The 19171-nt window shown below is 35.9% G+C and overlaps 1 protein-coding gene and 1 non-coding gene across 2 annotated transcripts; one reads left to right on the forward strand and one right to left on the reverse strand.

Annotated features, from left to right (window-relative positions):
• Positions 1–2954: 2954 nt before the first annotated feature.
• Positions 2955–3063, forward strand: LOC111791921. The gene has a single exon (XR_002814709.1). It is a non-coding gene; the product is annotated as a small nucleolar RNA R71 (small nucleolar RNA).
• Positions 3064–18008: 14945 nt separating this feature from the next.
• Positions 18009–18629, reverse strand: LOC111791064 (U5 small nuclear ribonucleoprotein 40 kDa protein-like). Its single transcript, XM_023672252.1, has 2 exons — positions 18534–18629; positions 18009–18447 (listed from the first exon to the last, which is right to left on the reverse strand). The coding sequence occupies exons 1-2, from the start codon at positions 18597–18599 to the stop codon at positions 18220–18222; spliced, it is 294 nt and encodes a 97-aa protein (XP_023528020.1). The 5' UTR covers positions 18600–18629; the 3' UTR covers positions 18009–18219.
• Between the last annotated feature and the right edge of the window lie 542 nt (positions 18630–19171).

The raw sequence follows: 19171 nt of genomic DNA on the forward strand, positions 1-19171 counted from the left end.
TATTCGACCCCTTTAAAGCACATTTATACCATCTGAGTTCTCTCTGGGATCTTAGTGTAAGTTAGTTAATCATAAGTTGAAGTGTTATTGCTCATGTCGCGTACCCAAGTATCATGTATATGTGAGGTGCGACATTTATCTGCTTCTAACTACTAAGTTGTTCATAATTTGAGAGCAGACAACCCTCGTGCCTACCAAGCTACTAGACTCATACGAACCCTCTCCCTTCAGGCAAGTTCACGATCAATGAATAGTTGAAGATTCCTTAATTGTCCCATCATGAGTTATTTATTTCAAACTCAAGGAAAGCCAGAACCCTATCAAATCCAACTTTGATAAACTACTAAATACGAATTCAAACTCCTACCACTGAGATAGGTTCACTAATAGGAGTCCATAACAGGCATCACCAGGAAGACATTCACCCCTCGAAATGAGTTTACAATGAAGGATAAGTTAGTGAGCCCCTAACTATCGCTACGCTAACTTACCCTACATGCTTGTCTCATTTAACTATAAGCTACTAATCATGCGTCATGAGATAAAGCATAAAACTCTCTCGCCTTCTTGTAAGGTTTAGCTCTCTATATACACTGCTTTAAACGGAGGAATCGATATCTTAATCATAAAATATTAATAAAATAAGAAGAAAGAGTAAACAATTAGAGAGTTACAAAGATTTGTTGTCATCAGTTGCTGAATTAGGGTTCTACTTTTGGTTAGATAGTCTTTCTTGTCTACGTTAAAAGTCCCACAATCATTGAACTTAATTTGGCAAGAATCCCAGTGAACCATCACTTAAAATATTGTGCGAAAGATGCAATTATTTGAAGGCTGATTCTCACCACCTCAGACGTTCTCAAGCCAATCAGAGTTATTGGATAGCCTCGTGAAGATACATCATAGTTCCTATGTGTTATTCATGAAACGTGAAATGTGGTAGGTCAGCCAATTTGGGAAATAAATCATAGGTCCTAAGTGGATTTTATGAAATCAATAGCGATGACTATGCATAATTACGTGTTATATTTCACTATATCATTCAAACGCTAATTTCTCATCCCTTATTGGACCTCGTGCATATATGTTACTTTATTTTGTATATGGGTTAGTGAGTCCAAGTTCAAGTTCATGTATACACGTTGTATGCAGTGGGACCTAGGATGGTTAATATTTTCTTGGGGTTTACGTTCATATATGTTGTATGTGCTTACCTTTTCTAATCCCAAAGTGGTCGAAATACTAATATACAATCCATATATCAAATATTTCAAGCGATAAAACTTTTTTTTATTAATATGTCGTTTCTCATGATAAATGTATATGTTGTGAATAAAATCTCGCATTAATAAGTTTAAACAACATTATAGATTTGTTTTTAATATAGAATCGCGTTAGATTGTGTCATTAATGGGGTTTAAAGTTTGTCGTCAAAATTTTACAATAAAAATCCACCTTCGCACTTATATCACACATATCAACAATTTTTTACAACACAATCAAGAGAGATGGCAAAAGTAGGAGCAATTTTCACGTGCGTTTTCATTGCCTTCCTCGTTTTATATTCAAGTCTAACTTTTATTATCAAATAAATTTTGAATGTTATTTTTTTCTTATTGAAAATTAATGAGTAGAGTTCTAGGGAGTTTGAATGCAAATGGTCAATTGTGTTGTAACAACCATCCCGAGTTGGGAACTTGCAAGCCTGGACTCACTGCATTTCTAGATGTGAGAAATGAGGAGTTTGTCAGCTCAATGGGAATCGTCACGTATGCCATTGCTATTGTTGATTTCATATATTTTATTTCATTTTCGCCTTCATTTTCATGTATGCAAAGGAATGCATTGCACTTTTACAAATTATGGTATTAATAACGAAAAAATAATGATTATTTATGAACTTTCAAGCTTTCTACTTTACGAATTATATCGAATCTTAATGAACTCAACTAAGAAAAATACATATTTTGTTATGTTGATTTCTGTGAAAGAAAAACACAAACAAATTATAACTAGTGTCACAATTTGATGTTTGAGAGTTCGAATTTCGAACAGTGACTTAAAAGAAAAAAAAAACAAAAAAAAAAAAAAACAAAGTAAAATAAAATAAACTTAAAATACAACAAATATGAAAATTTAAGCAAATATGATAAGTTTATGGAATCGCGGTGTTAACCCATTTCTACACGCAATAGAAGCATTTGCCTAAACATAACTAGGTGTGTAATCCCAAATCCATCTTCATGGCTGGTTTACAAAGTTACGGTGTCAGTCTTTTGTTCTCTCTTTTTGGCGTTTCGGTATTGCCTGGCAACTTTCGAAGAGGTCTATTTTGTAACTCGGTGGCTAATTGGCCTACTTGAATTTCTAGATTTCACAAGAATTCTTGCTAATTTTGTATCATAGTATCATCCTTGTTCATATATTCGTTCATTAGGCTCTCAAGTAATGTCTTTGATATTTGCTAAGCTTGATTAGTTCCTTTCCATTGAGCATTGACGTGTTGTAAGCCATATATCATTTGATTTTATAGTCCAAAACTTGGAAAGTAATTTACCTTAGCTGACTTTGTTGATGGTACTCGTTTTATCCCTTCCATGAGAAGTTTGGATGGTTCTCCACATTTGGTTGTAAGTATTGAAGAATTAGCTTGATTCCTCACATAAAAAATTGAAGTTGGATTACTTAGACATTGACCAAAAGTTTGCTCATGTCCACAATATACACAAGATTCAACTGTTGCTTGAGTCATTATAACTACAATTTGGACGGGTGCTTTAGTCATTGAGCCTTGACCCAATGCTAGAGTTTGTAGAATATTAGTCACTAAAGCTAATTGAGCATTGATAATCTCATAAGCTTCATTGTACGTGTTTGACAAGATAGCTCCATTGACAGAAGCATCTACCATTGGATTAGTAGCAATGTTCAGTCCATTGTAGAAAGTCTTCATTTGGATACAATGGGGTAGCTTAGGGTGAGAACATTTTCGAATATCTCCCAAGCTTCACTTAGTGTTTCATCTTAAAATTGTTGAAAAGCAATAATTTCATTTCTAAACCATGCATTTCGAGTCGATGGGAAATACTTGATCAAAAGTTTCTCTGCTAGACTATTCCAAAAATCAATTGCTCTCGATGCTAACGTATTTGACCATGATTTAGAATTATCCCTCAAATAATAAGGGTCTAAACTTGTTGGCTTTTTGGCCCTTGATCTCACTTTAAATATTTTCAATCAATTAATTGATTGATGTTTTGATTATAACAAACATACTTTTAATTATTAACTATTTACGGTATTTTGAACTGTCCACAGTGTAAAGTCGGGAATAACGATTTCAACGACTTTTCAATTACTCAAATAAGAGCTAAAGCGAAGAAATTACAATCGAGACAACATACCCGACGTGATGATGTGGCAGCAAAATCAAAATGATGAACAAATCAAAATATATCAAAGTATGACATTTATAATTTTGGAAGAGTAACAAATGGTGGAGTTTTTCTTATTATTATATTTCTAAATAAAATTATTTTTACAGACTCTAATCGTTACTCACATCAATTTTTATTATTACTATATTATATTATTATATTATTATATTTTAAAATTTTGGTGGTTACTCACATGGTTTTTATTATTATTATATTATTATATTTATAATAAATTTTGAATTTTTGATTTTACGGTTACTCATAACTTTTTATTATTATTATTTTATTATATTATATTAAAAAAAATTAAATAAATGAATTGAAAAATTTTTCTTATTTATTTATATTTAATCTCCACCTTCCATCATTCCTAACACCATCTAATGGTCAATATTAATTCCTACATCTTACCACTTTTCTTTTCTGTATAAACTCATCTTCCCCCACATCTTAAAACACACAACTTCCATAAATTCTCCAATCCTCATTTGTTCAAAGTCTCCATTGTTTGCTCTCTCCAAGCTTACAAGTTTATTTCTCTTTATCTTATTTTTGAGAGAGATTATTATTGTATTGTGAGGAAATAGTTGTTAGTGTTCTAAATTGTAAATCTACTCTTTGAGAGAGTTGCACTGTGTTACTATCAAACTCAAATACTTCTATCGGTTTGATCGTGCGCCGTGGAAAGAATTGAGTTTGCTCTTGAACTCGTAAAAAGAGCAGTGTAGCAGTTTGGCTCTGATCGTGAAAAGAGTCGAGAAAATTCTTTATTCAAATTTCCAAGAGGCGCTTGGGGAGTGGAGTAGGTCGAGTTTGACCGAACCACTATAAAATTACGGTGTCATTTTCTCTAACTCTTTCCTATTTAATTTTAAAATTATTATTGTGATTTATTGCATGTTTTACTTGATTATTGTTTTGACTTGAATTATTTTGCTCGAGTAATTATCATCTTTCTACTTATTTGTAAAAAGTTTCATCATTAGAAAAATTAATCACGTTTAAACACTTTTATCGTTAAAACCCTATTCACCCCCCCTCTAGGGTTGCCATACCGACCCAACAATTGGTATCAGAGCGGGTTGCTCTTATAGATTTTTTATCTAAACTTTATTGTTCGAGCTTATGACAAACATACGTGTTAAAAATGGTTTTAATGAAGGAGAATCAACTCCTAGGCTCCCTTGTTTTGATGGAACAAATTATACACGTTGAGAAGCTAGAATGAAAATTTATTTGTAATCCGTTGATTATCAATTGTGGTTAAATGTTAGTAATGATCCTTACATTTCAATAAAAATTGTTAATAGTATTGAGGTGCCTAAATTAGAAGAAGAATTTGATAAGTATGATATAATGTTCTTTGAATGCTAGTGCTATCAATTGTCTTTATTTATTGTGCGTTGAGTAATAATGAATTTAATAGAGTATGTATGCGTTCTTTGAAGTAGGATATATCATAAATTAGAACTATAATTTGTTCTCTAGTGTGACACCCAACTGAGGTGGGTGGTGGAATTGAGGAGTGATTGGGAAGCTCATCTCTAGTAACACAAACCTTGGCATGAGAAGTTCATATTGTTTTATACACCTCTTCAATTTGTAAACCTTTCTAATTGTGTTTGGAGATTGCTGACTCTCTAGGCGTGCGACATACTCTGTCGTGCTCCAAATGCCCCTTCATCATGTTTTGTCCTCCTCACCTTGGTTTTCAACATAAACGATTGAATCTAGATTGTTGGGACGTTGTTCAAATCTACGCTCATCTAGTTCACTTATTTTAGTCGTCTCCGTAGCTAAAATGGAAGGGTAAGAACCCATTGTTCATGTCCTAAAATTTAACTAACCGAAGTTTTTTTTCCTATAAAAAAGATGACCTACCCCTATTCTCTTACTCTCCCGATCTACTAGTAACCGCTTCTTGGAGAGCGGGAGAGAGAGAGAGACAAAGAAGAGAAGAGGAACTCACAGCCACTTGACATCTTATGGGGATTTGTCATCACGTCGTGACCTTATTCTCGGAGCCACTGTTGCATGGTGGAGGGAACAACTTGTAGCATCGAGTAACTGATCGCTCATAAAGGTAAATGGTATGAAACTCACAAGAACAAGTACAAATATACACTGTCACAAGGGGTAAGTATTAATTACTCAAATATATATATATATATATATATATATATATATATATTTTTTTTTGTTGCTGAATAAATTAAGTGAGTTTTAAGTGTCATTAAGTGTGTATCAGAATGTAAAATATCTAAACAAAATACATTCAGAGTGGTAACTACTATCGAAAAACAAAGAGCAATGAGAAGCTTAAATAGATAACTTGTTGAAATTTGTGGTGGATTTAGCTTCTTTTAACAAATGCCTAAACCCTATTTCGAGGGTTATGCACGGTGATTTTTTTATTTCGTTTAGACGTGAGAATGTGTTAAGAATGAGATAAAAAATATAATTGGAAAGGTGTGTATATTATCATTGATATTGATATTCTTTAAATAAGATACAAGCTAGTACAAATGAGGAAAATATAAAATAATTAAATACTGAGAATAAAATAAAATATACTCTAAATCAAATCAAAGATATAATATCTAAGATATATTCCATAAATAATATATCTCAGTCCACCTATGTAGCTTCTAATTTTGTTGTTAACAATTCAATTAAAATTTTCGCATCATCTTCGATAAATTTATGTCAGAAATGCTAGAGAATCAAAGTCAGCAATTTGTGCAGACATGTTATCTCTAGCAGCGTTGTTTCCAAATTTGCTACAACATCATGATTTAGCATAAATGTTATGCCTTTTTACAAAATAACTCAATTAAATGTACAATTAGGGTCGATTTATGTAAATTGATCATCTTCTCGTGTTGAACCACAATGAACTATTTCATGCTTACTAATTAGAATAAATGGAGCAATTACAATTAAATCTTTCTGTTACTGGTTCAAATCTGGTATGAAAATAAATAAAGATAATAACGAAATGGTGAATATTGATGCAAAAATATTTATAAAAATGCTCGGTATAACTCTACTTTTGCAAAGTTATCATAAACCAAGTAGGTATGCCCTCGTTCCTTGAGACGCTTTTTTATCACGATTTTCATTTTTTTCGTTAGGATCGTTGTGTGTTAAGCCCTTATTGTCACAAGCAACAAGAGCGTTCACTAAGGAGAGTGGTGGATGAGAGAATAGTTTGAATGCTATCAAAGAGAAGTCGGAGTATGCGTGAAGGTGAAAAGGAAAAACGAAGAAAATAAGGGATTGAAATATAGGAAATTGGGCGAAGAAAAAAGTACTCTCGGGTCAAAATGGGAGTCGGGTCAAATTTAGGTCTAAATCAGATTTAGTATTCAAGCACATGGTGCACAGATGTTCACGGCCCAGATTCAGTCACATTCAAGTAAGTGGCTCTATTGTTGGCTTAGTTGGACAAATTCTGTGATCTATGATGACACGTGCCACATGCCTTGTGGCCCCTACACGTGTCACATTTATGGTTGTTAGTTATGTTATACTATGTCATGCCATGTTATGATATGTTAATCTATGTTGTGTTATGCCATGACTATAAGCTATGCTATAATGNCAACTCCTAGGCTCCCTTGTTTTGATGGAACAAATTATACACGTTGAGAAGCTAGAATGAAAATTTATTTGTAATCCGTTGATTATCAATTGTGGTTAAATGTTAGTAATGATCCTTACATTTCAATAAAAATTGTTAATAGTATTGAGGTGCCTAAATTAGAAGAAGAATTTGATAAGTATGATATAATGTTCTTTGAATGCTAGTGCTATCAATTGTCTTTATTTATTGTGCGTTGAGTAATAATGAATTTAATAGAGTATGTATGCGTTCTTTGAAGTAGGATATATCATAAATTAGAACTATAATTTGTTCTCTAGTGTGACACCCAACTGAGGTGGGTGGTGGAATTGAGGAGTGATTGGGAAGCTCATCTCTAGTAACACAAACCTTGGCATGAGAAGTTCATATTGTTTTATACACCTCTTCAATTTGTAAACCTTTCTAATTGTGTTTGGAGATTGCTGACTCTCTAGGCGTGCGACATACTCTGTCGTGCTCCAAATGCCCCTTCATCATGTTTTGTCCTCCTCACCTTGGTTTTCAACATAAACGATTGAATCTAGATTGTTGGGACGTTGTTCAAATCTACGCTCATCTAGTTCACTTATTTTAGTCGTCTCCGTAGCTAAAATGGAAGGGTAAGAACCCATTGTTCATGTCCTAAAATTTAACTAACCGAAGTTTTTTTTCCTATAAAAAAGATGACCTACCCCTATTCTCTTACTCTCCCGATCTACTAGTAACCGCTTCTTGGAGAGCGGGAGAGAGAGAGAGACAAAGAAGAGAAGAGGAACTCACAGCCACTTGACATCTTATGGGGATTTGTCATCACGTCGTGACCTTATTCTCGGAGCCACTGTTGCATGGTGGAGGGAACAACTTGTAGCATCGAGTAACTGATCGCTCATAAAGGTAAATGGTATGAAACTCACAAGAACAAGTACAAATATACACTGTCACAAGGGGTAAGTATTAATTACTCAAATATATATATATATATATATATATATATATATATATTTTTTTTTGTTGCTGAATAAATTAAGTGAGTTTTAAGTGTCATTAAGTGTGTATCAGAATGTAAAATATCTAAACAAAATACATTCAGAGTGGTAACTACTATCGAAAAACAAAGAGCAATGAGAAGCTTAAATAGATAACTTGTTGAAATTTGTGGTGGATTTAGCTTCTTTTAACAAATGCCTAAACCCTATTTCGAGGGTTATGCACGGTGATTTTTTTATTTCGTTTAGACGTGAGAATGTGTTAAGAATGAGATAAAAAATATAATTGGAAAGGTGTGTATATTATCATTGATATTGATATTCTTTAAATAAGATACAAGCTAGTACAAATGAGGAAAATATAAAATAATTAAATACTGAGAATAAAATAAAATATACTCTAAATCAAATCAAAGATATAATATCTAAGATATATTCCATAAATAATATATCTCAGTCCACCTATGTAGCTTCTAATTTTGTTGTTAACAATTCAATTAAAATTTTCGCATCATCTTCGATAAATTTATGTCAGAAATGCTAGAGAATCAAAGTCAGCAATTTGTGCAGACATGTTATCTCTAGCAGCGTTGTTTCCAAATTTGCTACAACATCATGATTTAGCATAAATGTTATGCCTTTTTACAAAATAACTCAATTAAATGTACAATTAGGGTCGATTTATGTAAATTGATCATCTTCTCGTGTTGAACCACAATGAACTATTTCATGCTTACTAATTAGAATAAATGGAGCAATTACAATTAAATCTTTCTGTTACTGGTTCAAATCTGGTATGAAAATAAATAAAGATAATAACGAAATGGTGAATATTGATGCAAAAATATTTATAAAAATGCTCGGTATAACTCTACTTTTGCAAAGTTATCATAAACCAAGTAGGTATGCCCTCGTTCCTTGAGACGCTTTTTTATCACGATTTTCATTTTTTTCGTTAGGATCGTTGTGTGTTAAGCCCTTATTGTCACAAGCAACAAGAGCGTTCACTAAGGAGAGTGGTGGATGAGAGAATAGTTTGAATGCTATCAAAGAGAAGTCGGAGTATGCGTGAAGGTGAAAAGGAAAAACGAAGAAAATAAGGGATTGAAATATAGGAAATTGGGCGAAGAAAAAAGTACTCTCGGGTCAAAATGGGAGTCGGGTCAAATTTAGGTCTAAATCAGATTTAGTATTCAAGCACATGGTGCACAGATGTTCACGGCCCAGATTCAGTCACATTCAAGTAAGTGGCTCTATTGTTGGCTTAGTTGGACAAATTCTGTGATCTATGATGACACGTGCCACATGCCTTGTGGCCCCTACACGTGTCACATTTATGGTTGTTAGTTATGTTATACTATGTCATGCCATGTTATGATATGTTAATCTATGTTGTGTTATGCCATGACTATAAGCTATGCTATAATGTGATTATGCATCGAAATACAGATGTGTACCTTACGATATTTATATTTGTCATGATATTATGCTGGTCATTTCCCTTTGTGGTGCCTGACGACACATAAGCGCATTAGTCCATCGAGCCAAGCCCATGAAGTACATATATGAGCCTACCTGGTAGGTCTATTTGTGTCTGTGGGTCATGTGTGGGAACATACCACTCATCCAATCTTGTCTAGACTGGAAAGCGGCACCCAAGCCCATGTTATGATGTTTTTAAAAGGATAGGTCTTGTCATGATTGCTTATATATCATTTCCCGACCCCAACAGTGGGGTTAGTTAATTCGTTTTTTTTAAAATACTTAAGTCACATGCTACTCTTATTTTTTAGGTAAGGGCAAGGTCGTGGAAGTGAAGTTAGGATAGTAGTATTCATTAATTTCCTTTAGAATTTTGTAGGTAGTTTAGGGTTTTTGTTCGGTACATTTGAACTTATGTTAATGTTTTTACTATGTTGTTAACTGAAACGCCCCAAACCCACCGCTAGCAGATATTGTTCTCTTTCGGCTTTTCCTTTGACTCCCCCCCTCAAGGTTTTTAGAACGTGTCTGTTAGGGAGAGGTTTTCACACCCTTATAAAGGGTGTTTCATTCTCCTCCCCAACTGATGTGGTATCTCATAATCCACCCCCCTTTGGGGCCAAGTGTCTTCGCTGGCACTCGTTCCCTTCTTCAATCGATGTAGGACCTCCCAATCCACCCTCCCCTTCGGGGCCCAACGTCCTTGTTGGCACACCGCCTCATGTCCACCCGAGCTCTCCCTCAAGGTTTTTAGAACGTGTCTACTAGGGAGAGGTTTTCACACCCTAATAAAGGGTCTTTCATTCTCCTCCTCAATCGATGTGGGATCTCATAATCCACCTCCTTTGGGGCCCATCGTCCTTGCTAGCACACTGCTTCATGTCCACCCCCTTCGAGGCTCAACCTTCTCGCTGGCACATCGCCCAGTGTCTAGCTCTAATACCATTTATAACGGCCCAAGCCCACCGCTAACAAATATTGTCCTCTTTGGCTTTTCCCTTTCAGACTTCCCCTAATCGTTTTTAAAACGTGTATGCTAGGGAGAGGTTTTCACACCCTTANGCAATTACAATTAAATCTTTCTGTTACTGGTTCAAATCTGGTATGAAAATAAATAAAGATAATAACGAAATGGTGAATATTGATGCAAAAATATTTATAAAAATGCTCGGTATAACTCTACTTTTGCAAAGTTATCATAAACCAAGTAGGTATGCCCTCGTTCCTTGAGACGCTTTTTTATCACGATTTTCATTTTTTTCGTTAGGATCGTTGTGTGTTAAGCCCTTATTGTCACAAGCAACAAGAGCGTTCACTAAGGAGAGTGGTGGATGAGAGAATAGTTTGAATGCTATCAAAGAGAAGTCGGAGTATGCGTGAAGGTGAAAAGGAAAAACGAAGAAAATAAGGGATTGAAATATAGGAAATTGGGCGAAGAAAAAAGTACTCTCGGGTCAAAATGGGAGTCGGGTCAAATTTAGGTCTAAATCAGATTTAGTATTCAAGCACATGGTGCACAGATGTTCACGGCCCAGATTCAGTCACATTCAAGTAAGTGGCTCTATTGTTGGCTTAGTTGGACAAATTCTGTGATCTATGATGACACGTGCCACATGCCTTGTGGCCCCTACACGTGTCACATTTATGGTTGTTAGTTATGTTATACTATGTCATGCCATGTTATGATATGTTAATCTATGTTGTGTTATGCCATGACTATAAGCTATGCTATAATGTGATTATGCATCGAAATACAGATGTGTACCTTACGATATTTATATTTGTCATGATATTATGCTGGTCATTTCCCTTTGTGGTGCCTGACGACACATAAGCGCATTAGTCCATCGAGCCAAGCCCATGAAGTACATATATGAGCCTACCTGGTAGGTCTATTTGTGTCTGTGGGTCATGTGTGGGAACATACCACTCATCCAATCTTGTCTAGACTGGAAAGCGGCACCCAAGCCCATGTTATGATGTTTTTAAAAGGATAGGTCTTGTCATGATTGCTTATATATCATTTCCCGACCCCAACAGTGGGGTTAGTTAATTCGTTTTTTTTAAAATACTTAAGTCACATGCTACTCTTATTTTTTAGGTAAGGGCAAGGTCGTGGAAGTGAAGTTAGGATAGTAGTATTCATTAATTTCCTTTAGAATTTTGTAGGTAGTTTAGGGTTTTTGTTCGGTACATTTGAACTTATGTTAATGTTTTTACTATGTTGTTAACTGAAACGCCCCAAACCCACCGCTAGCAGATATTGTTCTCTTTCGGCTTTTCCTTTGACTCCCCCCCTCAAGGTTTTTAGAACGTGTCTGTTAGGGAGAGGTTTTCACACCCTTATAAAGGGTGTTTCATTCTCCTCCCCAACTGATGTGGTATCTCATAATCCACCCCCCTTTGGGGCCAAGTGTCTTCGCTGGCACTCGTTCCCTTCTTCAATCGATGTAGGACCTCCCAATCCACCCTCCCCTTCGGGGCCCAACGTCCTTGTTGGCACACCGCCTCATGTCCACCCGAGCTCTCCCTCAAGGTTTTTAGAACGTGTCTACTAGGGAGAGGTTTTCACACCCTAATAAAGGGTCTTTCATTCTCCTCCTCAATCGATGTGGGATCTCATAATCCACCTCCTTTGGGGCCCATCGTCCTTGCTAGCACACTGCTTCATGTCCACCCCCTTCGAGGCTCAACCTTCTCGCTGGCACATCGCCCAGTGTCTAGCTCTAATACCATTTATAACGGCCCAAGCCCACCGCTAACAAATATTGTCCTCTTTGGCTTTTCCCTTTCAGACTTCCCCTAATCGTTTTTAAAACGTGTATGCTAGGGAGAGGTTTTCACACCCTTATAAAAAGGTGTTTCTTTCTTCTCCCTAACCGATGTGGGATCTCATATTGACAATGTTATTTTAAATGAATGTACAAGTCCATGATATCATTTTGAAATATTTTAACAATTATTTTAAGCATATTAGTGAAGTCATGCATGTAGTGACGTCTCTACCTACGTAGGAAAAATAGGGACTTTATATGAAATCAGCACTCAAGAGAATGACTCATCTACTTTCCGCATATGGGAAGGAGTAAAGTTCATCTCCTAAGATTACATTCTTGACTCCCGGTTTAGTTAAGTCTCTAGAATGATAGGCATATTAAATCAACAACAAAACTCATTCTTACCCATGCAAATCAAAGGATAAGCCTTCACAACTATAAGTTCATAACTCACTTAAGGTTAAAATTGAGTCACATCTTATCATCTGGTGAAATATTCATCTTTTAATTAATAGATTATAAAGAGAAATTATATTTTGTAGTCCAGTCTTACATAAAATCATGGTATATAATATTCCCACACTCATATCTCGACATGAACAATTTGGATTAAATGCCCAAGTTTTGGGTTCATGGGCCCAATACAACATACTAATTATAAAAATAAGTCCTAGGGTTCAGCCATTTGAGCCAAACCTTAGCCAGCTGCCAACCTCTTTAGTTTTTGCACTCAACGAGGCAAGTCAGCCACAACAAACCCTAAGCCGACCGTCGTCCTTCCTTCTTTCTTTGTCATCTTCTTCCTTATTCTGACCGTCGCCCTCCCTTCTTTCTATGTTTGTTGTGTGCTGTGTAATCTGATTAGGTTGTGTGCTTTGTAATTTGATTAGGTTGTATGCTGCGTAAGTTGTTGGGAGTGTGTTGTGGGCTATGTAAGTGTGCTCTGTAGTTGGTTGGTGGGCAATAAATATTGGGTAAGTTAAACACGGTATAAATTGTTCATTGTGTTGAGTTGTATTTGGTGATTGAGTTCGATGTGAGTTGTATGACACAATGTATGTGAGGACCTATTGCATGCATATTGTGTTTGTTGGTGGCGATAGTTAAGGAACTTGTGGTAATAGTTACACGCTGTGTGTTTCGGGTAACTAGCCACTAATAGTCACATTCGGTGATGATTGTAGAAAATGACCATCAATGTGTTTCGGGTAACCAACCGTCGATAGTCATTTTAAGGAAATAAGGAGGGATGTTGATTTTCTCGTGATAATGGTTACATGTTATGTGTTTCGAGTAACCAGCTAGGGATAATCATTTTAAGGAGTAAAGGCGGGCGTTGATTTTCTTATGGCAATAATCACCTGCTGCGTGCTTCGGGTGATTAACCACTAGGGTCTCTCAATTTTGATTGATCGCCTTGTGACGATTTATATATTTGACCCCAATAGAGAAGTTCCTCACTGATTATTTTTAATACTCATCCTGTTTTTAAAATTGTTTTCAAAACAAAGCTATGACACGGAGATACAAGTGGGATGCCAAAGTTAGTCATGTGGCGACTCAAGAATTTTATGTTTTTTGGAGTTTTATTTTGTTGGATAGACATTCCCCACTTTTGTTTATTAATTTAAATTATGTTTGTGGACGTCTAGTTTATGGTGACCGTCAGTCACACCAGATTTCCTTTTAGGCTACATGTTTTTAACCTTTTAAAAGGCACCCACTTGATTTTAATAAACGATCGTTTTTGCATAGTTTTCATTAATTTTTAATCAAGCAAATTATTTTTGGTAACAGCTCTAACCGCTACTTAAAGGATAAGTCGGGTCGTTACAAAATCATTTATAACAATATAAGGTGGGTCGTTTAACGACACTATTTTTCTATTAAAATAAGGTTACCACTGCGTGCATGGCGTGTTGACTACTCTAGTTTTGGTTCTATGGTCTACACGACAACGTTGTCATTCGTACAACAGTATCTTAACTTTACGTGCAAAAATAAGAGTAGCACTTACTTGAGTATTTTAAGGAATATTCAGTAATTAATCCATTATTGGGGTCGAACAATGCATACACAAGCAATTATAGTGGGACCTATTCTTTCATAAAAACATTTCATGACTTTGAACTCTACTTTCGTGCTGGGACTAAAATTGGACGTGTAGTACTTCTCTGTACACAGCCCACGTATGCGCACATGAACCCACCAAGCAGGGGTAGTATATACCCTCTGGCTCTGCGCTTCATCTAGCACACACTCACCTGCCGAAGTGACACACTCACCTTCCACCTGTCATGCACATTGTGGTTACTTAGATATCGTAATGTATGCATTTGTGCTCATCATAACAAGGAAGTATCCTGATGCACGTAACACAAAAAAGCCTGAGAACCCCATAGCTTTAAATCATGTCATAAACGTAAGATGCAAATCGTACATTCGTTTTTTCATAAACATTTTCATGAATACATACTTGGCATAACAATATATCATAATCCTAAAATAATTGTGCTAACACAGTGTGCATGACATATCATAACATAACATAAGTCATAACACATCATCACATAGTCATAGCATAACATAGCTTAATGTACATCATAAAACATCATCACATAGTTATAGCATAACATAGCATAACATAAATCATAACACATCATTTCATAGTCATAGCGTAATCTAGCATAAGTCAATAGCATCACATAACATAATACATGTCATAACAATCATATAATACAACACACGGACGACCATAGAGCACGTGTCGTTCATATTTCTTTCAATTCATCTAACCAAACCAATAAGAGAGTAAGTTACCTGGATGGCTTAGGTAGGACTTACTAATTATTCTTGGTACTTGCTTGAGTGTTCTCTTCAAACTTACCTGGTTGGCTTAGGTAGGACTTACTACATTCACGTACCGTAACGCATATAAACGTCATCTTCATCATCCATTCCATAGCTCATAGTGCCATTGCCAATACCTTTTTCTCCACGTTCATGTTTCTAAAGCAACCTCTAATTCCTAGGAACGACACTCGAGCCTCCTGAACCAAGTGTCCTACATGAATCAAAAGAAGGTTAAATACGATCAGCTAGCAAGGATATGTTCGAAGAGTGATTGAAGAAGAAGAATCTAAGAAGATATAGGACATAAGTAGGGGAATAAAGAGGAAAACTTCTTACGATAAATGGGGTCTGTGAGGGAGTGGTTGGGGTGAGAGATTTAGGTGGAAAGTGGGTAGAAGTTTTTTTAGTTAGTACCTGTTGTATCAATAATATTATCAATATATGAGACAAATCTTGTCGAGTAACTAGCACTATTAAACTCTTGCCCTTCAAGATGAGTTCACGATTGAGGGGAGCCTTTCAATGCGTGTGGACAACGCATGAGTCTCCATTGTTTCTCCGTTTGTTTATCAGTATCAATTTCGATACTAACCCTCATTTGTCTGGAATTAGGACTTACTAAAGAAGTTTTAGAAATTTTGGAATGACACGCGCCATCCAAGTAAGTAACCACATAGACTTTAGGCTAGTAATACTTGTAGGAATTGGTAAGGTATACTAGCATGCGAGCATATTCTTTACCTTAGGGGGTTAGAATATGCATGTTTAGAATTACAAAAGGGTAATTTTGTAATACTCCTAGGATAAGATTATGAGATGCATGTTGTTTTTATATATTTTGCAGAGCTAGAAAGAAAACATGTGTAATAGAATACGAGTTGGACTGGTTTTTAAGATGTAAGAAGTTACTAAATGTCCCGATGAGATTTGTGATGAATGCTGTTTTAAATGCCTTTCAATTTGTTAGAAAAGAGGACGAGCTAATGTGATATGTACTCCAAGTGATTGATAAATGTTATCTTCTCATTTAGCTTATTTGTTTGCATGAATGTTTTAGTTTATGTTTTTCAGTGTTTTAGGTGATTGATAGGATATCTCCCTACTAAGCTCATGAATGTTTATGTTATGTATACCATGTTCTAGGGGGGATCAATAGGATAATCTCCCTAGCAAAGCATGCATAAAACAACCAAGATAAGACTAGAGTGCTAGAGCTAAAGTAGTTGCTAGTTGACCTAGGTCAATACGTTTCCAGTAGACCATGCACCATAGGATCGTGCCATTATACTCTAAACCAATTCCTAAAAGGGGTATGGAACCACATAGGTTGACCGGGATTGCATCCCCCAAACTTTGGTGATTTTATGGTCTTGTGGGAGTATCTGCCCGTCAACCTTCTATGGATGATGTTCAAATTAGCTCACACTATACTATCCCCCAACCAAATTAGCTCACGCTATACTATCCCCCAACATTTTTATGAGGTAGCGCTTCAATCCAAGACACCGGATATTAAGTGAGCAAAGCAAGTTACCTAAATAAATAAAAAAAATAAAAAAAAGTAGTTTACCCTAGAGATGTAACTTGTCGCTCAACGATTTGCGACGCTAGGAAAGTGTGACCCACCATCTCCAAACTCAGAGTGGGTCTGCGTGCAGCTAGAGTACTATACAAAAATTTGAGGCCTCCCTAAATGTCCGGATAGCCGAAGAGACTAGGCGCCAAGTTCCTAAAGCCCATAGTAAAACCTTGGATGCTTACTAGATTAAGGATGGGGAGCCTAGAAGTAGGTTACTTATCGATTATTTTTATACTCACCTTTTTTTTTTCTAGGTGTTCGTAAGCTACTAGCGAGGGGGGAGTGTTCGAGAGTTGTGGTCATAGAGGGGTCGTTCAGTCCGTTTTTTTATTTCATTTTGTAATTTTGTATTTCGTTTTGTAATTGTATCCCATATCCATTTTATCTTTGTGATAAATTTGAACAACAACGTCTTGTAATTGGATTTCATTTTGTATTTAATTGTGATGTTTGTTTATTTTTATTTGAATCCATTTTTGTTCTCTCTTGATGCGCATAATGAGATGAGAATAATACATGAAATCAAAAAAGATTGAAATACTCTCATTATGAACTGATGGGACTAGCGTTTTTACAAAAAATCTCTAGGCAACCTTCCTGTAAAAGATCTTTTCTTAACATCAAGCATGTTGTTACTAGATAAAAATAAAAATGGTAACTCTAACAATTTCTTTGTCCTCAACGCCTCTAAATTTCCAGGAATTAGTCACTTCAACAGTCTTCGATGGTTATACAGGTATCCAAAATACAAACGAGATGGATGTTTGTTGTCCCNATGGTTATACAGGTATCTAAAATACAAACGAGATAGATGTTTGTTGTCCCAACCATTTTTCTAAGTTCCGATCCCGATAAGGAAAATGTTATTCTCTCTTTCCTAACTTATTCTAAGGAAATTTTTAGATATCGGTAGTTGTCGTAACCTGCATTTTTATATTTTATTTTATTAGCATTTTGATCTTTGACTTTTAAATCACGATCTGAGATTTGAAGTCTCGAAAATCAGATCGTGATAATTCTCTATCGACTCAAGCTCATTTCTTTAACGTGTTATCTATCCCCTTAAGCCCCCTTTGGGCATACTCGAGGATCCCTAAGATCCATACCAAACAAATCAATCACGAATTGTCCCTACTAAACCTCACAACGTAGCACGCATTTAAGGACCAAATCACAGTGGTGATTAAGTCCAGTATCTATAGTAGTTTGTATTATTGGATTGCAAAGTGTATTGGCTTCTCCACGTGAGGTGACATTGAGAGCTATAACTTCCAAAACACTAAATCATATCATTCATCAAAATTCAAACTATCATATTCTAAAACTTCCAAAACACTAAATCATATCATTCATCAAACCTCGACAACCAAAAATTTTACATAACGATACCATGCAATGCTTGTTACAAATACAAACTCATACAAGATCGCTAATGAGGATAACACTCGTGACATTCAACTTAAAACGAAGACACTACTACTTAATGATACTCTGCAATCTCAAAAACACGAGCTGTATTATCAAGAGCAACAGAAACAAGGTACTCGTGGTTGGCAGACACCGAGAGAGATTGGATGGCGTCAGTGTGCCCTGTAAAGGTTCTAACACATTCTCCAACTAGACTGTCCCATATTCGTACTCGACCATCGACACATCCGGTCACAACGTACCGTGACGTGCCAATCCAAGTCAGACATGTAACTCCATCCTGTACAAAATAGGAAAGGAACAAATGTTTTAGCTAACACTATACAAGCACGGATTGTCAAAAACTTGAATCTGTTTGCAACGGACCTCGTGCTCGCATATACTGCGTGGCGACGACTGTCGAAGATCCCATATGATGAGCTTCTGATCCATTCCTCCAGTTGCAGCCCAAGGGGAGCTGATTGCAAGTTTATAACAATCAGAACATTCATACGCTATGGAAAATAAAAGGTTCAATAGCATTTTTGCAGAAATCTATTCTGGACTTAACTACTAATTCAACGTANTAGAGCTAAAGTAGTTGCTAGTTGACCTAGGTCAATACGTTTCCAGTAGACCATGCACCATAGGATCGTGCCATTATACTCTAAACCAATTCCTAAAAGGGGTATGGAACCACATAGGTTGACCGGGATTGCATCCCCCAAACTTTGGTGATTTTATGGTCTTGTGGGAGTATCTGCCCGTCAACCTTCTATGGATGATGTTCAAATTAGCTCACACTATACTATCCCCCAACCAAATTAGCTCACGCTATACTATCCCCCAACATTTTTATGAGGTAGCGCTTCAATCCAAGACACCGGATATTAAGTGAGCAAAGCAAGTTACCTAAATAAATAAAAAAAATAAAAAAAAGTAGTTTACCCTAGAGATGTAACTTGTCGCTCAACGATTTGCGACGCTAGGAAAGTGTGACCCACCATCTCCAAACTCAGAGTGGG

Source organism: Cucurbita pepo, chromosome LG03 (assembly GCF_002806865.2).
Source record: "Cucurbita pepo subsp. pepo cultivar mu-cu-16 chromosome LG03, ASM280686v2, whole genome shotgun sequence".
Lineage (NCBI taxonomy): Eukaryota > Viridiplantae > Streptophyta > Magnoliopsida > Cucurbitales > Cucurbitaceae > Cucurbita > Cucurbita pepo.

Excerpts from the sequence above, each read along its gene's own strand:
- LOC111791064 (XM_023672252.1), bottom strand. The coding sequence starts at position 18,599 with ATGGATCAGAAGCTCATCATATGGGATCTTCGACAGTCGTCGCCACGC. Across the intron at positions 18,448-18,533 it reads GCAGTATATGCGAGCACGAG|GATGGAGTTACATGTCTGAC; the intron begins GTCCGTTGCAAA and ends TATTTTGTACAG.